The sequence below is a fragment of the Agrilus planipennis genome, unplaced genomic scaffold, assembly GCF_000699045.2.
Source record: "Agrilus planipennis isolate EAB-ADULT unplaced genomic scaffold, Apla_2.0 scaffold145, whole genome shotgun sequence".
In the NCBI taxonomy this organism is placed as follows: domain Eukaryota; kingdom Metazoa; phylum Arthropoda; class Insecta; order Coleoptera; family Buprestidae; genus Agrilus; species Agrilus planipennis.
Genome location: NW_020440372.1, coordinates 257,398 through 283,412, shown reverse-complemented (window position 1 = coordinate 283,412; position 26,015 = coordinate 257,398). Strand labels below are relative to the sequence as shown.

Here is a 26,015-nt window from a genome sequence, read left to right as displayed (position 1 = left end):
TAAAAAAATAAAACTGACTGATTATAATAACGTTTTCTTTATTTTTCTCTCGAAACGTGGTCCTTATAAGGAAATTTCGGTTTCGGCCGAAACTGAGACCGTTGCCGAAATTCGGTTCCGGTTTCGGTCGTAAAAACCAGTTTCGGTCGGACACTAGCTCTCTTTGTAGATTTCTCGACCCATTATACGCAATCTTCAGAAGTCTGGTGCGCTTATAGGCATGTTCAATTGCCGAGCATGCGCGTAATACTCGAAGTAGTTACGAGAGAGACAGACATATATGTCTGCACCGTTGGGTCGTCATCATTTTCTAGGCCCCTACTAGCAATATAGGAGCATTATATATATGGATAGAACTATCTCATATGGGGGGAATGTTAAAAAAGTGTCCAGCTATAAGTAGTAAATAACAGTTCAAAAATCCTCCTAAATGACGCTAGTGTAAGCAAAAGGTATGGTATGATTGTAGCAGTTATTGGCGGATTGAAAATACCGAGTTAGAAAATTCAATATTTTTAGAGACTAGAATAGTTAGTGACAGTGCAATATACCAAACCTCAACTATTTATGTAATTCAAAGTAAGTTTGTCCTTATTTATTTTTCTGGATATGGAAAGAAGAGGTTAGGGGTACTATTTCTGTAGTGAAAAAGTAACCGTCAAACTCCGTTAACTTAGGTTGGCGCCATAGTAGTATCAGAGTAAATTTCAAATAAAGCACCAAAAGTTATTAGAATAAGGAAAAAGTTACTTTGAATTACGTAAATAGTTGACGTTTGGTATACTGAACTGTCACTAACCACTCTATCACTAAAAATACTTTTTTAATTTTTTAACTCGATATACTTCAATTTGTCAACAACTGCTACATTCATAACATACTTTTGCCTACGCTAGCGCCATTTTGGAAGGCTTTTGAACTGTTATTTACTGCTTATAGCTGGATACTTTTTCAACTTTTCCCCCGTATAAGATGGTTCTCCTTAGTAAATGTTCGTCATTCGCTTATTAATAAAAAATTATACAAATTGTAACTTTTTTTCTTTAAATTAATCAATTAATATTCAGCATCGTTTATTCTACGATCATTTACGTTTGGTCGATTGTAAATAATGTTCAATTACAATTTTTTCGATATTGAATTTTTCATTGATACTAATAGGCGTGCGCGGGTCGAAACTGTATAGAAATTATAAATTTATAATCTATGATTCCCCATTCAGGTTGAAGTGAAGAGCAACTATGAAAAATTAAAAAAATCTTTGGGGGCTAACTTTACGGACCTAAGAAGACTGAGTTCCGCACGTGTACCAACTTAGCCTTATTGACTGTGTAAATCAATCTAGCTTCATTATTTTATCTCTGACAATAATAAATACATAACTAGGTTAAACGTGTGTTACTATTTAATAGAGTATGCCTTTACAGTAGTAGTTGATATTACATATCTCCAATCTACGATTGTGACTAACTGACTCATAGAAGTTGGAAGTTCCATTGAAGATAGATACCAAAGATACAAACATAATCCGGCACAGTAACTTATAAGTGTCACGTTCAATGGTTGCGCGAGATTTGAATTGAAGCACCATATCACAACCCGCTATGCACCGTTAAGGTTTTAAACCAGTTGAAACTTTCACATACTTTATGAACCATAGATAATAAATATGATCCTGAACAATTCACAGCCAGCTGTCAACGTTCGACTATATTCGTGGCTCGCCATAGTGTAACAGCTAGATCAGAGAAGAGAGACTAGTATAGAAGTCCAATGCTGGGTTAATAATCCGGACTTCGTTTCGGATAACATGTCGGTAAATCTCGAAGCTTTTGTCATCCGACCGGTAGTTGTCGCTTCGGAAAATCAACCGTTTTTTTTTTCTTTACAAACTTGGCTTACAACAGCAAAGGAAAAAGACTTATGCGTTCTGTGATCCCACCACTTCTACTATTTACCCCTGCCATTACTGCTTTCACAATTTGCTCCGACTCAATACAGCGTTGAGACGCTCATTTTCATAGCAACGCCATCTCCTGGTTCTATTTAGAATTTCTTACTCACGTTTTAGTCCTCCATTTGAATTGGACCTCTATACTAGTCTCTCTTCTCTGGCTAGATTCATAGATTTAGAGATATATAATACCATCGACGCTTACTAATGGACATGCCTTAGCAGTCAGAATTGTGGTTCAACAAAAGAAAGAGATAAAACGAAGTTTTAGAAGTAGCAAGTAGATATCCATATATTTAAATGGACCTTATTCGAGCATATGTAATCCTAAAATGTAGCATCGTACTACAGATGGCGTTTACCGCGCCATTTGTGGTATTTTCTAAAACGTTCTGTTCAGACAGCAGGTAAAAGTAGGTGTGTGTTTTGTCGGAACTGTCTGCGACGCGCTGATGGGATTCAAAAAGATCGAAATCGCGATCCGCGTCTGGCAGTTTCGACAGAATACAGACCACTTCGAATTATTTTATTGGATTATGGTGGTGACGTCGTGCCTATCACGTTTAGGTTAGCTACGCCGGAATTCGTTTCAGCAAGTACATATCCATACAAATGGACCTTGTTGGAACATACGTAATCCTAAAATGTAGCATCGTACTACAGATGGCGTTTACCGCGCTATAGTCCTATAGTAGACCTAACTTGGATTAAAATTAAATTTTACCGTATATCCTTAATTCAATTTTTTGAATTTCCCCAAAGTACGGTAGTGACTGACTTCAACTTTTTTATATATATATACATATGTATTACCTCATAATAATAATCATGTAATAAACTATTACACATAGAGCATGCAGGTATTCTATGCATGGGCTACACAAAAAGGAGTATACGCCTTGTATGAAATATTTGTAGCAAATTTTTGCAAAAAAACAATTCATTGTAGGTAAAAAATTGAAGAGATATTTTTTTTGGGGAAGTCCATTATCTTTCATTTATATAATAATCATTTATCATCAATTACCCTTTGTATATCTATTATCTATGATAATAATTTTCATTGACCTCCGCGCCATTCAAGGTTCAATATTCGCAAAAAAACCCGGTTTTTATGAACTTAAAAATTGAATAATCTTTTAAGCGAGAGTGATTTCGAATTCCATTTTTAATTTGAACTCTAAAATAAATCGATTAAAAAAAATTGGTTAGTGATTCTTTAGAACAGAAGCCCTTTTTAAATCTAAAGTTATTGGACTAAAGCCTGGGAGAACCCTGATCATATAATCTCTATGGTGACAAGTGACAGGCAATGTTTCAGCTATGGTATGTTTTTTTGCACCTTTTGGATTTTCGCAAACGTTAAAAATATCGGTGGTGTTAAAAACTGAACTTAAGACGTCTCTGATGATATTGTTTCACGATATAATCACAATGACTACATAACGACTTGTTTGTGTCTTCTAATTTTAGTCTTGTAGTCAAAGAAAAAGGTAACGATTGCCGTGATTTCGTTCAATTTGGAATTTATTATTTGTTTTAAAATATTGTGACAATGGCATCAAGCATTTACTTAACTTATATTGATAAAGAAGGTCCATTTTTGAAAGTTTGGGGCCAAACAGAAAGAAATTCGTCTGTGCATATTGAAAAGAATTTGCAACAAATGCTGCCCCAGTTCGAACAGGGCTTGTTTGCGCCCTCTCCAGGTAGCATACAAGTAGGAGTACTCTGCTGTGCTAAATATAAAGATGGTTTATTTTACCGCGCAAGAATAACAAATATTGTAAATCAAAATATTATCGAAGTACATTTTATCGATTATGGAAATAAAGATGCTATACCTGTTACGAGTATACGGTTAATGACAAACTTTCCTTCACCTTTGATATCAATTCCACCTCAAGCACGAGAGTTTGTTTTGGCCGGAATTATGCATAGAGGACAGATTTGGGATGAACAAGTACTTGCAGTTATTAATAGTGAAATAAGGTATATTGAATTACAGTGGGGACCTATTGGAACTGTTGGAAATTATACTTTAATTAAACTGTTTAAAAATGGTGAAGATATATCACATGATTTTATTGCTCGAGGTTTAGTGTCATCTGTGACATTACCTAGTCAACAACAAATACTGCATAATTTTTCAAGTACTATACCTAATTTACACAGCCCTGTAAGAAATATGGGAGTATTGCAATTGATGTCTGGTGTACCTTCTAACCAAACCCCTGTTCAACCAACACTTCTCACTTACAAGTTATTTTCTCTTGAAGTAGGTAGGTATATTTATTTATTTGTTTATTTATTAGCAATCTATTAACAAAAAATACTAGGGAAACTATATTAGGTTCCCTAACAATACTTGTACATTGTCCATAAAAAAATACGTAACACCTAAATACCTAGAAATAATAATGAAACTTCTCTAGTTGTTTAAACTAATCAATATTTGTTGTACTGGCTGATATAAATTCCTCTGTTTCATTTATTTATAACATTTGATTCAATCAATATTTTTCAATATTTTGTATGGATCTAAAGCTTACCTAAATGGAAATATTTCCTTCACCAGAGCATAGTCAATGGTTTGTGTTATAATATTGAAAGTAAAAGATTATAGATATGAATTGATTCAAGGCTGTTAAGTCTATTTTCCTACCTAATGCTGAGTAATTATGATTAGTACTGAAGAAGAATATCCACTTTGAATGAAAGACATCTTAAAAATCTACGTTGAACTTTTTCTGTATTATATTTAGTATAATTAGCATAGGGTCTCCAAATTTGAGAAGTAAAATAAGTCAAAATGAGTATGACCATAGTTTTATAAAGATAAATAATTTTTCTTAAAGAAAATACAACCTAGTAAGTTTTAGAAATAACAATTTCAGCATGCTTGTTAAAAAATATGATTCAAAAATTACTCCTTGATCATATATGTCACTGTTAAAATAATACGAAAAATAAATATTACTGGTTCTGTAAAAAGAGATTACTTTACGTTTTAAAATATTAAGGTTTAATCTGTTTAGATGAGACTAATTTACGAAATTGTAAATATTATTTTGAAGATTTAAGACATTTAATATAATAGTAATATTAATTTCAAACAAATATTCACATTGAAATATGGTAAGTACCGCTTTAGGGTCTGTGCTTAATATAATCTCCACTACACGGCGAACCTTGGATTTATCCCAAGATGGTAGAACAATGTGGTCTTTTTAACATTTTTTTAATGAAATTTTCAAAGAAATAGTATTTTGATTTTATTTTTATTTAGAAACAGTCTCAAACAGTATAGGTATATAGGGGGATAGTCTTTCATGTAAACTGTCAATTATAAGGGATATTATCTTCAGTCTAGCTTTTGCATGTAGATAATAGACATGGATTCGATTCTGCATATACTTCTTGGAACCAACAAAAGTTTTTATTTTTTTGACTAAACCACGTTGCTCAAGTATCATTATGGTTCAAAATAGCTTTTCACTTTCCCCTCCCCTCCCCTTACAGAACCATAAATATGATTTATGTACAGCCTCTTTAATTGGTTGTATAATTTAAAGTATAAAATTGAGACTGTAAATAAATTAACTAAAAAGAGACTTACCCAAATTATCACTACACTTGATTACTGTGAGGTTCGTGGTTGTCTATTTTAGAAGCTGGCAAAACACGTGTCCGCAGTAATAAGTGTAGTGGTTATTTGGATTAGTCCCTTTTAAATTTGTTTATGAAATAAATTTGTAGGTTCGGTACATGACGTGTATGTCTCTTATGTATCTGATGGTCCTTGCCACTTTTCACTTCAATTGCAAAAATTAGAGGACACCTTAACAAGATTAATGAAAGAAATTAATAGAATGCCTTTGCAACCATTGGAAGACGATCCTTTACCAGGGACTGTTTGCGTTGCAAGATGTACAGAAGACAACCACATATGCAGAGCTGTAGTTACAAGTGTGGTGGATAATATGTATAAAGTTTTCTATGTGGATTTTGGAAACACCGAACTCCTATCTATCGATAGTTTATATCAAGTTCCTTTTAAGTTTGTTATTCCAAAAGTAATGGCCATGAGATATGCACTAGCAGGTTAATTAATCTTTCATTTCTGTATTTATAACAAACTTTATGTGTATGCACTTTACAGGTTTAGATCGATCAAGTGTTACATTAGAAATGAAATGTGCTTTTAAGGAATTTGTTAAAGAAAAACTACTTCATATGCGTGTTTTACCAGCCCCAGCTCGTTCCGCACTCCCTTTATGTGAGTTGTGGGACGACAATAATATTAACGTCTTAGATGTTATCAGAAAAGCAGCTTTGGTGGCTTATCCTGAACCTATACAGTTAACTCGTGGCTTCAGCCAAGAAGTACATGTCAGTTATGTTTACAGCTGCAGTAGATTTTATGTGCAACTAAAATCTAAAGAAGAAGATTTGAGGCGTGTTATGGCTGAGCTACAAGTTAATTGCCCTCATAAGCCTCAACTTTGTATAGATCAAATTAATATTGGGCAACCATGTTGTGCTCTTTTTGAATCAGATGGTTTATGGTATAGAGCCCAAGTTTTAAATGTCGATGATAATCAAATCAGAGTTATTTACGTTGATTATGGAAATGAAGAAGTAGTTTCTTTGGAAAATTTGAGAATACCACAAGGAGAATTATTAACCGTTTTGCGGCCTCAGGCATTAGAATGCTGTTTAAATGGCTATCAAAAAATGGAAACTGACCTAGAACGAGATTCATTTCTGGAAGAATTAATTTTAGAGAAAGATTTTACAATGAAAGTAGTTGAGATGCAAGGCAAAAGAGCACTAATTGAATTGATGGATGTATCCAGGTATAATGTGGCGTCTTTACTTCTTGACAAAATAGCATCTGCACATTCACAAGCTAGTCCATTACTTATTCAGGATGGAAATAGAGTTGAACAGCGCAAGCGCAGCAGTCCCACAATAGCAAGGGACCAGGGATATTCAAAGTATGTTTTTTAAGTGTATACATAAATAAATTATTGGTTATTTATATTTTACTAATTAGAGATGAACAGCCTTCCCATAAATTTTTCACAAAGAAGCAGTTTGGAGATAAGGACAAAAGCGGCAGTTGGAGACAAAAAGTTGATGATAAACGATTAAATCATGGTGACAATCGGTGTAATATAAGTTTTGATGATAAGAATGATTGGCGACAGAGAAAATCTGCTTTCAGGTGAGACTAGCAATTAGTAGCAAGTTAAAAAGTCAGTTTTTTACTTTTAGTAGGTATAGGTGCAGAACCGGTTTTGTGATGCTAAATTAATATTAAATTAAAATGATGTATACGAAACTTAAAATTATTAAATTAAAACAAAAAACGAGTAAAAAGGTGGTAATATAGTATTGGTGTTGAAAAAAGACAATAAAAGTAATATAATTAGAAATAACACAGAAATAACAATAAAAACAAAATAGCAAACAACAAAAATAGCTAATAAATAATACATAAATGGATGATAACGAGTTACTGAAGAATACTTACAAAATTTGCCTTTTATATACAACTATTCGTTTATATTCACCGTGTTAATAAAAGTCGTTTAACTTTTCGGTCACTCGGATTAATTTGAATTTTGTCGCATTTTTGATTCTTTGTAGTGACCGTTTGGGATACAAATTTTTTTGTTGATGCAATTTTTAATGTACCTACTACATACAGTGGAGCTTGTTTATAATAATATCTGTTACAACTCTGACGTCAGTTCAACAGTCCTGCAAAAATAAAAATGTACGATGTTCGATTGGATTTTTAAAAAAACACAAAAACACCGTTTTAACAAATTTATTAGATTATCAGGAACCTTGATTACATTTTATTTTTAACTGTTACACACTATTGATGACAAATGAACAAACTAACATAGGTTTTATCTATAAACTGGATTGTTAATGAGCTAGAAAATGTGTGAGTTTATATACTAATTAGAAGTGTCATGGCCGGTGGTGTGATCCATAGGTAGAGGCAAAGGTTGCCGGATGTAACAAAAGATCTCGTCTTCAAACGATTTCAGGGCAAAGGGGTGTTGGAGATGTATTCAACTTTTTGAGTTCTTTCCCAGCTTCTTTATCCTCTTGGGGTTGATTTATCTTGAATAGTATCACGAACTAGGGGGTCGGAATGGAGGAATAGTGGCATAAGATGCGAAGGTCGACAGCTGTAGATGGATTTTAGTCTCTTCTTCTGCAGCAGTGTTACTATGTCTCGGTGGTCTTGGGGGTAGTTGCGGAGTTTGAGAACCATTTATTTTGGAATCTCTTATGTTTAATTAGGCGCCATCTTTGTAGCCCTTGTTATTTGCATTTTATTCGTTGGTAGTGGTCATCAATAAGGTTCTGTTGTGTGGTCTTAATTTTCGTAATGATGTATAGTAAATGGTTGGAAATTTGAACAGTACAGTCGCTATATTATAGGGTAAACATTTCATATTAAGGTTATAAGAAGAGGTGATTTTTGTTTAATTTGAATAGGATAGGTTTTGCAATAGAAAAGCTAATAATCATAACATAGTATCATTTGATAAAATAATGGTCTGTTTGTTGAATTTTAATTCGTAGATAGAAATGGTTTCAAAATTTGGAATATTTTCTCTAGCAAAAGCGATTGATCTCTTCTAAAGTTGCAAATAGTTTAATTTGTAGTATACAGTCGAACCCGGATAAGTGAGAACTGGGTAAAGGAGGAAACTCTATTAATGAGAGTATTTACTAGGACGGGACGGGACCCGTCATTTTGCCCTTCTAAAGCCTCTATAAGTGAGAAACATAAAACCTGTATAAGTGAGAGTCATTTTTCATGCGTGAACCTCTTTAAGTGAGATTGATACTTGTCTATACCTCTATAAGCGACAGTTTACTTTTGCTATTTTATGAATCGTTCTTAAATTTCAAGAGACTCTTATTTCATTCGAATGACCAAATCTGCGAATGACCAAGTCTTTATTATTTTATTATAGCCAAATGTGCGTACCGACTTGTTTATCAATCTTATTACAGTCAGTTCATAAAAGCAGTTACGAAGAAAGGTCCTGTACTTCCTCATAATGTCTAAACGAAAACTCAATGTGTTGAACCGTATTTTTATAGACCTTTATAAGTGAGACAAATTCCTCCTATAACTCTAAGCTAGAAACTAGGGTTAATGAGAAACCTCTATAAGAGAGAAACAGATCGCGGTCCCTTGAGCTCTCACTTATCCAGGTTCGACTATATTTATTTCTCTTTGTAGAGTACCCGTAGCAGCATTAAATGCATTGAGTGACTCATCACCATTTTCTTGTACAATTAAATATATACTCGTTAGAGATGTGATGGGCCAATGACAAGTGTTGATTTTGTTTGTCATGATAGTGTAAGATTAAAAGAGTAAGCAAAGTAACGATAATAGGAAAATACGAGGCTACTGCTGAAATTTTCGATAAAAGATAATGTTGTCTGGTCTCGGCTTGTGCAGGTTGGGGAGAAAAGCAGCCAGGAATGCTTCCGTTATTTTGCAACAAAGCGTCTTTTCTCACTGGTCTAATATTGTTAAGTGGAATTTTTTTAATTTCTATTTGTCCTGGTAGTATTCCTTTGTTGGAGGTTGGGTGACAAATGGAAACGAAACATTCGTCTAAATTTTAAACAACCGATTTATTAAACTCAAGAATACAAAATAATTGGAATGAAAAAATAAAAAGTAATCGTGTACAATGGTTGAATCATAACTGAACTGTAAACGGGAACGAGACTAAACGAGAGCGCTGATGCGCCTGTGGATAGGATGGTGGGCGTAACCGGTGAACCACGTGATCTCCAATACTTCCCCTCGACTAACAGCCGGAGAGAAAACCACCGAGTTATTTTGGTCTACGGGATGCCAAACCAAGACCTTGGACACACCTCTCGTTCTTCGGCCTTGACAACCACTTCGTGAGTACACCGGCAGGCATCTCGTCTGTCGGAGTGTACTCGATTGAAATCATCCCCTTCTTTTTAGCATCTCGGACGGAGTGGTGTCGAATGTCGATATGCTTCGTCCTGGAGGTAAACATAGGATTCGACACGAGCTTCTGTGCACCGATGTTATCGTTACGGAGTGGGACGGCATTGAGTCGCTTTCCAAAGTCGTTGAGCAGCCTCCTCATGTACAAGGATTCTTTCGTTGCGTCCGACAGGCCCATGTATTCGGCCTCTGTCGATGACAATGCTTCTGGGACTCTCAGCTCACCGCTGCACCGCTCATGACGAATGCGTACCCTGTGTCCGACTTCCGGTCCACGATGCAGTTTCCCCAGTCAGTGTCCACGAACATCGCTGCTGGATCATCGGACTTGGAGAACAGGAGACCCAGGTCGCGTGTCTTTGCGAGATATCGCAAAACACGCTTTGCAGCATTCCAGTGCTGTTCCTCGTGGCAGTCATTGAACTGCAATAAAGCACTCACCGCGTGAGATATGTCCGGCCTTATGCCCACTGACGGGTACATTAGAGCTCCTATCAGTTGGCGGAAGAGGAAACTCTCAGCTTCCTCGTCCTCTTTCCGCAGCTTCGTTCCCGGTTCCATGGGCGTACTGACAGGCCTGCATTCTGACATGCCGAATCTCTCCAAGATCTCGTCTCTTTCTGGCAAACCTTCATCTCGTTGGCACCTCTCTCGAACTCCAGCCCCAAGAAATACCGCACGTCGCCTAAGTCCTTGATCTCGAACTTGGTCTTCAGGAAGTCTCTCACCTTTTCAATCTTCGCATCCGTACGGGGCATAATTAAAATATCGTCCACGTAGATGATGATGTGAGTCCTGTCCTCGACTGGCCCGATGAAGTATAGGCAGGTATCTGCATCCGAACGAGTTGCCTTAAGGTTCATCATCTCTCCATCAATACAATGATACCAAGCACGCCCTACCTATTTCAACCCGTACAGCGCTTTGTCCAGCAGGCTAACCACGCGTGATCAGTCAACTTCCTCAGCATCTTGTCTGCCTTCTTCCTCACATCTTCGTCGATCTTCTCATCTTGCACGACGTCGGCCAAAACGTCCTTGAAGTGTCCCGGTGCCTCCATGAAAATCTGTTCCTGGACCTCTCCATTCAAATAAGCCGTCTTGACATTTAGTTGTCGGATCTTCAGATTTTCCTGCACGGTGATCGCAACCGCGGTTCTGATCGTCTTGCGACCGGGGCGTGTCGTGGAACTCGATCCCTGGTCTTTGCGTGAAGCCGCGTGCGATTACGCGCGTTTTTCGTTTGCTGATGGTACCGTCGGCGTTTTGCTTATTGCGCAGGACAAACCTACTGCCTATGACACGTTGTCCTTTGGGACGTCCGACCAGCTTCCACGTGTTGTTCCGGATCAACGCAATAGCCTCCTCTGCCATCGCTTCCAGACATTCCGCCGAGTACTCACCAGAAACTGCCTGATTCACCAGAATCTCTGCAACGTTCGCTGCTTCCCCTGGTTGAGCACAGTACCGTTTACGCGGTCGCCCGCGCTGTCCCGTTCTAACCAATCTCGGTCGTCCTGGTCCTTTCGTAGGTGGCGCTACTTGCCGTTCCGCAGGTGGAGTTACTAGTTCTTCCGCTGGTCGTATCTCCTGATCCGGATCGTCAACTTCATCAGGCGAAAAGCCTCGGAACCCCTCAGGAACTTTCAATTCGTCGATGTCAGGTTGATCTTGCACGCACGTGCGAATGCCGCAGACAAGGTCATCCAAATTTCCCTTCAGCTCCAATTCACGGATGGCTCCACTCCTCGCAGCTGCGATGAGGTCGCGAAAGTTTACGTGACCCATCCGACGATGCCAAAGTTGCGCCAACTTCTCGTCTTGGTCCGCTCCAGATACTGCGTTTTGATATCCTTCGATGGGGGTGGCCTGCACCAGATACAGGTTCTCCTTACGATTTGCAATCATGTGCGTTACACCGTCTCGATCAAAAATCACCGCTTTCTCTTTGTCGAAAACGACCGAAAAATCGTGATCTTCGAAACCGACAAAAGATTGGTCCGGGTCTCGGGAACGTGCAGTACCTCATTAGTCGCAATTCTCGCCGTTCCTTTTTATCTTCGCCGTCGCACTGCTCTCCAATTTCAGCCGTCTCGCTTTCCTCCAGCTGGGTGAATCTCGTCGCGTCGCCACACAGGTAAGAAGTGCATCCGCTGTCGAGGCACCAGACGTCCTCGACGCCGCTCGTTGCGATCTGGCACGTTTCACTCTCCTCGAATATCGCAAGCATCGATACGTTTTCTACCTTGTTTTTCTTGCCCCTGCAGTTAGCCGCCTTGTGTCCTTAATTCCGCACTTTGAGCACTTGTAGGAAAAAAAGGTGTCCTTGTCGCTCTTCTCGTTCGAGTTCCGAGCTGGCTTCGGTCGATGCTTTTTACCGCGACCCTTCCTATTTGCGAACATGACACCTTGATCAACAGCCGATGAAGCGTTGTTTCTCGCGTCGCTTTCCTCGATTATTTTGGTGCGACGGCTCTCAACGGTTGGCAATTCGTCTCGACTCTCGATTGCGATTCGAAATCTTTCGAAACTTGGAGGCAAACTGTACAGCAGTTGGATGGTGAGTTGATCCGGGTCCAGTCTGACGTCCATTTCGGATAGCTTGTCGATGTTTCCGAAGAAGTTGCCAAACTACCTTCTGTCATCTTCTGCATCATCAGACTTTTGAGCAACGCGACCTTGCGAGCCGGCCCCTTCGACTGATTTGTGTCATCAACTGGTTGTCACTGAGCGATAGAGTGATGTCGGACAGAGCTTTCTCGTCGTTCGTCAACCACTCTTGTACGTCGACGTCGTCGACATTTTTATTTTTCGTCGGATCTGGTTTGGTCAAAGTTCCGTTGACATAACCCTACATACCATTCTTGACTAAAACGGAGCGGATCCTCAGTTTCCACATATCGTAATTATCTCGGCCTAGGGCCTCAATATGCACTGTACCGTTCGCACTCATGTCTTTACTTTTATTTATCATGATATTATTATTGTCCGAAACACCGGTGATTACAATTGTGCCGCGTGTTATTGTCCGAAACACTCGCGATATACTTTTTGTTCACTATCGATCGGGTACACAATGTCCAAGAACGCGTCCTTTGTTCTTTTTTGCTTCACCTCGAAGCTTCTTGAAAAAACAAGATGACTGCCGCGCCGACACGCCGTTCTCTTGAATGTTGACCGATCACGTTGAGGTTATTCTCTTCGGTTTATTCAGACCCGCGTGTTTATTTGCCTGGGCCCATAACCTGTGACAAATGGAAACGAAACACTTGTCTAAATTTTAAACAACCGATTTATTAAACTCAAGAATACAAAATAAATGGAATGAAAAAATAAAAAGTAATCGTGTACAATGGTTGAATCATAACTGAACTGTAAACGGGAACGATATTAAACGAAACCGCTGATCAGCCTGTGGATAGGATGGTGGGCGTAACCGGCGAACCACGTGATCTCCAATATTCTTCAATCCTATCATTATTTTGGCTGATTTTAGTGGTTCTGCGAAATTTCGGGGAAATTTTAGATTTGTCTGCAGTTTTAGTAAATTTCTCTAGGTAATTCAGGAATAAGATTGCTTTGTTGGTTAATTTTGCCTAACGCATTTTGGTTTCTTTCTAAATTTAGATTTCTTACTTATTCGTATAACACTGATAGCTCTTTGATTTTGTTATGTATATAGTTGCTGGGGTTGTTGAACTCTGAGAGTTCCAAGCCTGTTATATCTTTATAAGGTTCATGTATTATTTCGAAGGGCCTAAATTTAGTGGTAGATTGAATCGAATTGTTATACATAAAAATGTATTGCATCATTAAATTTGGAATTGTCTCTTCAGGGTTAGTTTGTTTTAAAATTGTTAATTTTTCCTTTAAAGTGTCGTGGATTCTTTCTAGTGGGCTAATAGTAGTCGGCTTACCTGTGCTTGCGAAATAAAAGTCGATGTGATAGAGTCTTTGAGGTGAAGGTTGTAAAATTCGGTTCCCATATCACTTATTATTTTACTTGGGAGATTATGATAATTAATGAAATGTCTTAATTTGTTAACTATTGTAATCATGTTAAATAATAAGCTTGCGCGTATTTACGGTAATGGTCGGAAAATGTCAAAAATGTGTTGTTATCTATTGTAAACAAGCCCATCATAATGGTTTCAAAGGGTTTTGAAGATACCATGGGTCCTTTATATGGTGGTTTATAAGGGTTTCGCTCATATTTTGATTTTAAACAGGTTAAAATTGTTAGACTAAATGCTGCATAAAACGACAGAGTGATAAAACTGAATGTTCTTCTTCCACATCTCTTCGAGGAGCTGCTAGCGGATAGGGGACGGGAGTTTAAGCAGGTTTCTGTCTGCGTTAAAATTCTATACATTTCCTCGTAAGTAACAAGTGTTACCCAATACGCGCTTTAAATGGAATTTAGTTGATTTTACCGCGGCTTTTCAAAGACTACCTAAGCGGCGATTTTGGAAGTATGAATAACCATTCTATCTTGTCATGAGCTAAAAAAGCATCAACCCTGTTAATTTGTTTACGACTATTTAATAAATGGTATCTATGGTAGTTTTCCAATTACGGACCATAATGCGACTCAGTGCCGCATCATGCCGAAGTGTGCTGGTGCTTAATTGGAATGTGTATTAGTTTTCAAGTGCGCCAACAGAGTGCACTAATATCAGCGTTGAGCAACACTCGCGAACGGTTAATATAGAAATTCGAAAAAGATTGTTAAAGGTGTAAGTTTGGAACGAGGCGAAAAAGAAAAGGTTAGAAGCGTTCGAAATGTGGTGTTACATGCGAATGATGAGGATACCGTGGATAGAGAAGGTTAGAAATGAAGAAGTATTAGAAAGAATAGAAGAACAGAGGACTCTATGGAAGTCAATAAAAAATAGGCGAGATAGGTTGGTAGGACACCTCATGCATGAATGTCTAGTTAGAGATATATTAGACGCAGAAACAGGAGTTAAGAGAAATAGACCTTGATTAGATTACTGTTCGTAAATAGTTAAAGATGTGGGATGTTGTGGTTTTAAGGAAATGCGAAGATTAGCTCAGGTTAGGAAAGAGTGGAGCTGCGTGTCCAACCAGTTTTAAGAATGAAAACCTTATGATGATGATGATTTTCTCGAGATTTGAATTTGGTTATGATTAAGGCTTTTAGAGTAGACCAATCACTTGACCTTTCTACTAAATATTATGCAGATTCTGTTCTGCCTCTTAATTTATAGACAATATGTCGAATGTCGTGGAGTAGCGGAACTACATATAACCACATAAAGCACGCACTGTAGATCTACACTGCAATCTATAACAAAATAACCACCAATAATACGAAATGGATGAAATAACTGAAATATTAAAATCACTTCAAAAAATATTAGATGAACATGCAAATGAACTAAAAGAAATAAAAGAAAATACCCCAAAGAGTACAAATAAAAACATTATAAATTCCTAATATTAGATACCAGACAACAACTGGAAAAAATTACCGATGAACAAAGAGGACATACAGGACATGAAGACCGACAAAAGAGAGCTTTATCACAGTCACCGGAAACAGCAAACTTCAGTGATCATAGGCAACAAAAAATACCGAAAAACACCATCAAGAAAAATAAAATTGATCAATTTCTCACGAAAAATAAGGACGTAAATAAGACAACCAGATCTTTACAAAAAGACAATGAAAGTCCTTCTACATCCAACATATGACAAGAGACAGCCGCCTCTCTACATCCCCCAATACGGCCGGTCACCGTGGGGGTCAAAGACCACAACCCTCCACTCCACTCACTATGCATATGCACGTTCCTTATTATCACACGAAAGGCTAATAGAATTTAAGCAAGCCATATCAACTATTAATTATGATATAATTGGTTTGGCAGAGATCAGACGAACAGGATATAACATAGAGGAAGATGAAGACCACATATTTTGTTTCTTTGGAGAGACGAAGGGGCATTGTGGAGTAGGTTTCCTTATAAAAAAAAACCTCAAAGAAAATATAGAAAGCCTTATTGCAAACTCTGAAAGGATCTGTATTTTATACTTAAACTTCTAAAAAACAAGTTTTTCTATTATTTAAGTTTATGCCCCCAGCTCAGACGCAAAGGAACCGGAAATAATTAATTACAAAAATGCCTTTTGATGTGTAGTAAAAATATTATTATTATAGGCGATTTCAATGCCAGAGAAAGAGATAAAAGAGGTGAAACTTTATTACATTTTACTGGGAAAATAACTTGTTTGTAATCAATAGCTTATTTCACAAAAATACAAAGAATCTGTGGACATGGCTATCAACAATAAAAGCCAGATAGACTGCATCTTATCGAACATAAAAGAGAAATTCGTGAACATCGAAGTGTCACATAGAATTTAGACTATCAATTATTGAAAGATATTTAAATGAGTCAGGAAGTATTAAGAAAGGTCAAAAAGAATTGAAAACGTTTAAACAGTGGATCCCTTGCTTACAGAAAAACTCTACGAATAATCCATCCACTCTCTAGATCTTATAATAGAGAAGTACGAAGAAATGAACCGTCCACTCTACCTAGCGTTTATAGACTACGCAAAAGCATTTTACTCTATTTCGTACAATGGAGAAGTTTCATGATGTTGTTAATATTATATTCAACGTAATCGTATTAAAATATAGAGCAAAACTAATCAATCACCGAAAGAATTTTTGAAATCCATCAATAAATGACTTAGAAATAGATTATTGAAGTTTACGTATTTTAGTACGGAACGTCTGCGGTTTCTGATTCGCTTGTGACGTCATTCGACCTTTTCGATATCACCGCACCACGAATCATTCAAGTATTAGTTTCAGAGTCGCGCTAGGATTCTTGCTTCGTTCGTGTTTATTTAATTTTTAACTGTTGCGCTTTGACACATAGGAACAATATATTTGCAGGTATTTTTTTTAACTCTGCCACCGGCTAAATAAACAAAATATGAATCGAACGGCGTAAGCTCCTACATAACTATACATTCGTACGTACTCGGCGAATACGTGCGGCGTCGTTTAGGTCAAATGACGTCACACGATGGAGCGCCGCGTGTAACAAAATTATTCTTGNAATTCTCCTATACAAAAAAGGAAACCCTACTGACATAAGTAACTACAGACTTCAGAAGAAATTACTCAACTATAGATCACATCCACTCTCTAGATCTTATAATAGAGAAGTACGAAGAAATGAACTGTCCACTCTACCTAGCGTTTATAGACTACGCAAAAGCATTCCACTCTATTTCGCACAATAGCATATGGAGAGCTTTAGAAGAATGCAATGTACCCACAGAAACGATTGAACTTATTAAAGATATATATAAGAAGAGTAAAAGTAAAGTTATATTAGATAAATCAGGACCTGAAATAGACATATCCAGAGGCGTCAGACAAGGTGATCCCCTATCACCCAGAATTTTTATAACATATAACATAACATATGAAAAATTTAAAATGGAAGAACAAAGGTATATACATAAATGAAAAACACTTAAGTAATCTCAGATTTGCAAATGATATAGTTCTCTTTGCGGAAAGTGCATCACAACTAGATTAAGATTAAGAATATACACAATGATAGCCTTGAAATTGGTTTACAACTAAACACTACTAAAACCAAAATTATGACAAATAGTGAAAATATTCCAATTATTGTTGACAATGTGCCGATAGAATATGTTCAGGATTATATATATCTAGGCAAAGAAATACCATTCAAAAAAACTAGGCACCGAGATTAACTAAACAGGCCAATGAACATGGCCTGGAACAAATTCTGGAGCCTCAAAGAAGCTCTCAAGTCAAATATCCCGATGAGACTGAAGAAAAAAATCCTAGATTATTATATTCTACCTACTCTCTCTTATGCATCACAAACATGAATATTCAACAGATTCACAAGAAACAAAATATCAACAACCAAGAGAGCCATGGAACGGAGCACTCTAAAACTAAAACTAGAACATAAAAAACCAAATACTGATATCAGAAGCATGACAAAAGTTATCGATGCTTTACAACGTTGCAAGAAGCTAAAATGGAAGTGGGCCGGCCATGTTGCTCGTATGGAGGATGAAAGATGGACAAAAAAAGATAATAACATGGAAAGGCTCATTATGTAAGAGAAGAACAGGAAGACCAATAGAAAGATGGCTTGACGAAATTATGAGAATAGCGGTACAAAACTGGATAGAAAAAGCAAAATATAGAGACAAATGGAGAAAAATGGAGGAGGCCTTCACTCAATAGAGAGGTTCTTAGTACCAATAGAGAGATGGCTCGACGAAATTATGAGAACAGCGGGACAAAACTGGATAGAAAAAGCAAAAGACAGAAAAAAAAAGAGGAGGCCAAAAATGTAATCAAACCGAGCAGTATCTTAAGTTCAGGTATAACCATATCTAATTGTAAACTTTTGTTTCAGTGTTATTAAGCAATAAACAAGGCTTTATTATTATTTTATTAAAGGATTCTCTCTTAACCTTCTGAAATACAAAGATGATTTTGAAAATTATATCGACAAAAATGGCACAGTCACAGTTTCAGGTTTAAATACTGACGCGTTTAAGTGTAGGTTCAATCCCCACTAAATTGCAAGAACAAGATGTTAAGTTTTACACTGATAGCTTAGATATATCTTTAGATGGCAAATTAGGTGTCGATTTCTAAAAAACACTTAATTGTAACTTAGATTTAAACAACAATACCATTTCGAATTAAACTCTCTGTGAAACGAATAACTTTAGAAAAAGGATTCAGTTAAAACTGAAAGTAGATTCGAGAATTTAAAGAAAAACCTTCGTTTAGACCACTTTAATCAACTAGAGAAAACGAAGTTTTAAAGTTATGTTACGATTTTTCGGAAGAAGACCGTTTAACATTTACATCATTAGTAAAACACCAAATAAAAACTCACGAAAATCCTGTACATTGAAAAACATACCTAAGGAGGAAGTGACTGATTAAGTTCCAAAATTATTAAATCAGAATATCATTAGACCTAGTGATTCCCCATATTCTTCGCCAATATGGATTGTTCCGAAGAAAGCAGATAGTTCCGGAAAAAAGAAGTGGCGAATGGTTGTCGATTATCGAAACCTAAATAAAATTACTGTACCTGACAAGTATGGCCTGCCTAATGTTGAAAAGATACTTGACAATTTAGGACACGCACAATGTTTTACCACTTTAGACCTCGCAAGCGGATTTCATCAAATTGAAGTGCATCCAAATTCGATCGCTAAAACTGCTTTTTCAACCCCAGCGGGCCATCAAGAATTTCTTCGCCTTCCTTTTGGACTCATCAATTTTTATTCAACTTTTATGAGAATGATGAATAACGTATTATCGGGTGTAACACCCACTCAATGTCTAGATGACATTATTGTTTTCAGAAACTCATTGGAAGACCATTGTAATAAATTAAGAAATGTACTAAAAAGATTAAGACAGCACAATTTAAAGATCCAACCAGATAAGTCGGAATTCCTTCGAAAAGAAACTGAGTTTTTATCATTTAAAAATTTCCCGATCCATAAGTCTCCAAAAGAAATTAAATCATTTTTAGACCTAACTGGATTCTACAGAAAATTTATCCCAAATTTCGCGAAGCTAGCCAAACTATTAATCGCACTCTTGATGAAAGACACTGCTTTTGCATTTTAACAGGAACATTTAGATTCATTCAACTCATTAAAAGAAAAATTAATAACGGCACCCTTTCTACGATACACAAACTTTAAGGATTTAATGTCTCNTCATTGTACTCTCGACTCATGCACTGGTATGTAAATTATTAGTAATTTAAATGTTTCAACCTTTAAAGATCACCCCTAATGGCGAAACCCACAAAAAAAAATAGTTTCAACAGTTTCAAATTTCAAAGTACTACAGGGTCAGCAAGTTTCAACTGTCTTGAACCGTTATTTTTGAGATTTAAAGGTTTAAATGACTCGGAAAATGTGGTCCTCATACTAGTTTAAAAACATACAACTACGATATGTCAAATAATATTCATCGTATAAAAAACCACAAATCACCCAAAATTTTGTGCAGAAAAAAGTCCACAATTTTGTACAGTTGTATTTTTTTCGTATATTACATCGTCTTTTGGTTATTGGAGAAAAAGGATTTTTTTTTCAGAAATTTCGAAGTTTCTGTCTAACGTATTTAAAAAATAAACATTCTAAAACCTTCAAACTCCTAAAATATATTGTCAGTACCTTAATGAAGCAAACTGTACATGGATTTCGGTTACTTTCAGTTCTTGCCTTTAAGCTATTGGTTTCATTGTTGATTTTTTTTTCCGTCAGAAGTACACAACTGTATTATTTTTACTATAACTCCGTTACTTTTAATGCTAATGACTTCCACTGGAGCTCATTTTTAAGGTCTTCTCAAGCACTACATATAAGAATATTAGAGATTTTTTCTGTTATTTAACGTCGAATGGTTCAAATTCAGTTTTCGGCGCTCAAACAGTCATCTTTAACAATTCATATCTCTCGTGTGTATTAGTATATATTTTGCTTAGAATTCTCCACGCTATCGATTTCTGTAGTTATTTTAAGAGTGTCAATTTTCATCTCCTAGAAGGGGTGCTAAGTCCCAGGTATTTCACTTCTAAACAGGATGCATTTCTTGGGACTTCAATCTTGCTGCTGACAATTTCTTGAAAGTTCGTCGAAAGTTCTACCTAGTATGATGACGTCATCTAGATAAACCAAACAGATTTTCCAGTTTAATCATAATAAAACAGTGCTCATGAGTCTTTCAAATGTGGCCAGTGCATTGCACAATCCAAAAGGCATCACATTGAACTGCCATAGACCATTTTCAGTTGTAAAGGCAGTTTTCTCCTTATCTTGCGGATGCATATCAGCTTGCCAGTATCAACTTTTCAAATCAAGAGTAGAGAACCATTTGGCTCCATCTAGACTGTCTGGTGTGTCGTCGATTCCTTCAGATTTACCAGATTTACGTCATTCAACTTTCTGTAGACTACACAAAATCTCGTGGAACAATCTTTCTTGCGTATATTACCCCTTGCTTATGTATGTCTTTTATAAAATTATTGACTTCCTCTTGCTTCGCCCAAGGAACTCCTTTAGGTGGTTGTTTGATGGGCGAAGACGTCACATCTATTACGCATTTGGTGATGAGCGAAATGACACCATCTTTTGTAACTGTTTCTTCCAATTTCGTCTCTAGCATAATCTCCTTTTCTTCTATTTCCTTTTCCATCTCGATCTATCTTTTCCTCCATTCTCTTATTAATTTCTTCTTGTACGTTATTTATTTCTGTTTTCATTTTTTCTTGTACCATTTTCATGTCATCTTGATTTTAATTCATGCTTCATTTCATCCTGGCTCTTTTTCGTTTCTCTTCCATTTTCTGTTTCATTTCTTAATTGAGCTGCTTTTAGTTGTTCTTGTGTCAGTTTCACCTCATCTTGTACTGCTTTCATTTTCTGTTTTATTTCTTCTTGTCCAGTTTCCTTGATTGCCTTCAGTTATTCTTTCATTTCTTCCTGTCCTTTCATCTCTTCTTGTCCAGTTTTCATATTATGCTATCATTGTCATTAATGCACTGATTTGTTCCTCCATTTTTTTTTCGGTAGCTGTAATCATAATTGGCAATATTTCTTAAATAAATTCGTAGGTATAAAAAAAATAAACCAGACTGTCAATCTTATAAAAAAAAAGAAAAGTAACGCCAAAAAATGAAGAATTTTATTTGCAATGAAAATTTATATGGAGCGGGGTAGCGGTTATGACTAATTGCTTTTAAGAAATGCTTCATTTATATGGTATTTAAAAATCTATTGAGAAACAAGGTGTATTTTAAAATTCTCTAGAATTTTTTTTTTCTGTAAGCTATGCCTCTCCCAACCCCTACTATGTGTCCTGTACAATGCTACAAATGGGTTTGCAATAATATATAACAATAAGTGATTTTCAAATTAAAATCATTCATTGCCTTTATAAGAAAACGGGTAAGTTGAATATAAAAATTATTACATTCAATGTAAATATGTGCATTTGAAGAAAATATATTTCTTTAATTTTATAGGAAGTGCGCCTTAAATAAAATATATCAACTAAAAATAAGCAAATAAACTACAAATAAGTAAACTTTGTAAAAGGGAACGAATTGAAGAATAAGCTGTAATTGTCGTTTATTTGCTAACAGGTGGAATTTAATTTTAAAACATGCCTAACTTTATTTCAGTTGAGTTACAAGGCCGGTACTATTCCTTGTACTTCAATCCAATTTTGTTTGATATTGATTATTTATTGATTTGTTGATAATTACACTTATTTTTTGTAGGTAGGGATTTTTAATTTGTTCAAAGCAATAGGTGTCACACCTTACGGAAAATAACGATACACCATGTGCGTTAACTATTAACACGATAAGGGACCGACCTAGTCATTTGAAACACTTTTTGTAACTCCTCGATTGTAATTATTGGTTGTTTATAGAAAACTAGCGTACTTGCTGATTAATTAATAATAACGGATGGCGTGGGTATTGCCAGCCGTCTACCACAGATAAGGCACGCATTTTATTACAATGTTAGCAATTTTGAATTGGTTAATTTATGACCATGTAAAAATATATTGCTAAAAATTATCCCAAAAAATGCATATTCTAAAAATAAAAAGAAAAGGTGAAAAAAGTTAAAGATTTCCGGGTGTAAGATTGGTATGTCTAAGAAATATTAAATGTTACATAGAATTCGACTTCAATTGTTTGCATTAAAAGAAAATTATCATCCGCTAAAATGAATTTTGGTCATGAAATTTTAACAAGATATTTTTGATGTTAAAAATATGGTTTACGTCGACAATACTCAGATGTATTTGCCCTAAACTAGCGAAACCTACAATTTCTTCACTGACCATGCGTAAAACAAAGATTGCGGTCATGTAACTTTTTTGTGCCCTAATACTATTCAATGCTCTTTCAATCGTTACAAAGTTTTGGGAAATATTCTTAAGATTACTCCCAAAATTTTGAACTATTTGCTTATTTAGTGAAAGCTGTTTATTAAAATGCTTAATAATATTTTCTTCATTCACACTTAATTCGTGTATAGTCTTATCATATCTTTAACCATCCCTGAAATAAATTTAAATGCTGTTCCTAATAAATCAATTAATCCTCTCTTAATTCGTTTTGGTCTAAATTTAAGCTATCCCGGTGAATTGTTACAATTTGGTTTTTAATACGTTGGGTACGTAATTGTAATGGCAATATTTCACGCATAATTTGTTTATCTTCATTGTGATTATTAAGAATAATGGTTTTCAGAAAAATTAACGTCAGTACTCGATTCATCTGTAACAGATAATCTTGCTTTCATTTGAGATTTCCGAATGGGTTTTAACTCCTGCTTATGATAATATCTAGATTTATCCGTGTACATTTTATTTTATGTCTAATTGCTGTAATGGGTTTATAATTGGGTGCTTTTTTATCTCTTACCAAAGCTTTTAAATATACTGGTTGGTTTTCTTGTACTGAGGCAAATGTTTTTCTTTCAACTCTTTTTCTTTTCCGTAAACTAAAGTATATAATATGCTTTAACGGTCGTATACCTCACTGGAGTTATATATTGCGACTTAATTTAATACAAAGAAATTATTGTACAACTTATGCACTGCGTTGCATTTTGAATGTGTCAACAAGACAAAATTATAAATACTCGTCTCAAGAATTGTTACTTCACTTATACAAGACCATTGGTCTTAGTGACATCTCATTTGTGGGTCAATTTCAAATTTTGTTTAAATAAAGTTTTTCTGTTTTTCAAAAACGGATTTTTACTTTAAACAAATAATTCTGGTATATGGGTTTGGTCAAATACATCTCACATGTCCGTTGCTTCAATATGTCCAAAAAATAATTCTATTGGTTTGCATCCGGTTTGTGAGTGAAAAGTTCTGTTACATATTATTACAGCGTTTTCGAAGATATCCGATATTAAAATCTTATTTCTAGAGGCTGTAATGACTATCATAATATCTATTAATGCACTGTGTGCTCTCTCAATGGGTCCGTTGCTTTCTGAATGGCAAGGACTAATAAAATGATAGTTAATATTGTGCATTCGCAACATGTCGATAAAGAACAAGTTGTTTAATTCGTTTTCCGCTATTAAAGTTTTCGGCATTCTATATTTAGAAAAGAGTTAATATGTGCTTCTGTAAGGTCTGGTAAATAATAGGAATTTAAAGGATCAAACATTCCATACTTAGTGAAAGAATTTATAGCTGTAAGATAGTAAAAGTATGGATATATACAGTTTCAAAAGGTAATTTTGAATTAGGGGCCAAATTTAATTTGTATTTGACAGGATGACGCTCATATATCGTCTGCTGACAAATACTACACCCAGATCAACTGATTTTTATAATAATTAAACGGCTTCTCTGTAACAGATAACATTCCATTAATGTTCTCTTTCTGTGTGCTGCCTTACATCGTGCTTGTGGCTTATTTTCATTAATGATTGGGTTTCGATTCCTGACTTGTTTGCCTGGACTAAAGTTTAATTGGTTAGACGGGTCTAAATTTAAGAATTTGTCGATGCTTTCCAAATTTTCTGGTTCTTTCTGACATCTCCTGGATTATTAAATAATGACAAAAGGTCATTGGACGTTTCAAATACTTTGGTTTTAATCCTAGATAAATAATCTGCGTTATTGTTTTTACCCTTTTTGTAAATTTTTCAAATTCCTTTAACTTTAAACGTCATCTTACTAATTTCGAATTTGGCTGTGGTCCGTCACAGTATTAAACTATTTATCATAAATGTATGGTCTAAAGATTTTGACCGCCCAAATAACTACTAAGCATTCTTTCTCTATCACTGTCAATCACGTCGCACGTAACATTAAAAGTTGTCGAGGTACGATAAAATTGGAGGCTTACTAATTGCTCTCTTTTATTGTATTAAATGGTTCACGAATGCTGCGCTGTGTTCTACTTTTAAATTCTTCTTTAAACATGAGGTTAATGGTTTTGTGATGGTAAACCATTTTGTAATTTTCAGTAATTTTAAGGTAATATCCTGTAAGTCCGAGAAAAGATTTATTAATCTCTCTAATTTTTTTTCGGCAATGTTATGTTTTGAATTTTCTGAACTAATTTGGGGTTTGGTTTTATTCCTGTGGTAGTAATTAAGTGTCTTAATGTCTTGTTATTTGAACTCTAAATTTATGGTCCTTTAAATGTTGAAATACTAATTTAAGATCATTGGTGTGTTCCTCGGATGTATTCCCTAAAATTGTAATATTATTTAAGTACACAAGGCATATTTTGTCTACTAATTCTCTCAATACTTGGTTCTTCACACGGGCAAAATATGCGGGTGCTTTACATAAACCAAACAGCATACTCAGAAAATAATGTCCGTTTTCTGTGGAAAAAGTAGTTTTAAATTGGTCTTTCGGTTCTATTTCTATTTGGTGATATCCAGATTTTAAATTAAGTTTGGAAAAATAATTAGATTCGCCTAACAGATCTAGTATCGTTGCAATATAAGGGATAGGGTACTTATCTTCTAGGGTCTTCTCATTCAATTTCCCAAAGTCTGCCAACATTCTCCATGACATCTTACCTTGCTTGTCTAATTTTCTACTAACTAAAAATATTGGTGAATTGTATGGTGACTCGCTTTTCGTAATTATATTCAGTTCTTTAACCTGCCTATTTATTTCTTTTCGTTGAACTTGGGGACATCGATATGGTTTGGTAAAAATTGATATATCTGAATTTAATGGTATCTTATGTTTAACACTTCCTGTAAGTGTTAGTACATCACCTTTTTATAATTTTTATCATTTATCCATAAAAAAAAAATGGAAACTTCTTCATTGCATTGCTCAAATGTGCTGTTATTGGTACCATTTACTATTGAAAATATCAACGAGATGTTTATTTATATTTGAAGACATATTAAAGGCTTTAACGCTTGTTTTCGACTC

The 26,015-nt window shown here is 35.5% G+C and overlaps 1 protein-coding gene across 4 annotated transcripts in view; it reads left to right on the top strand.

The window, feature by feature from the left end:
* The first annotated feature begins 3,039 nt into the window (after positions 1-3,039).
* LOC108736984 (maternal protein tudor-like) overlaps positions 3,040-26,015 on the top strand; it is a 37,205-nt gene continuing 14,229 nt past the window's right edge. For 3 of the 4 annotated variants that reach the window (XM_025979661.1, XM_025979662.1, XM_025979660.1), the window contains exons 1-4: positions 3,040-4,236; positions 5,714-6,058; positions 6,117-6,954; positions 7,014-7,184. In XM_025979661.1, the coding sequence (XP_025835446.1) occupies positions 3,510-4,236; positions 5,714-6,058; positions 6,117-6,954; positions 7,014-7,184 (2,081 nt within the window). In that variant the 5' untranslated portion in view covers positions 3,040-3,509. The remainder of the gene's footprint in view (positions 4,237-5,713; positions 6,059-6,116; positions 6,955-7,013; positions 7,185-26,015) is intronic. The other variant, XM_025979663.1, reaches the window with a different exon arrangement.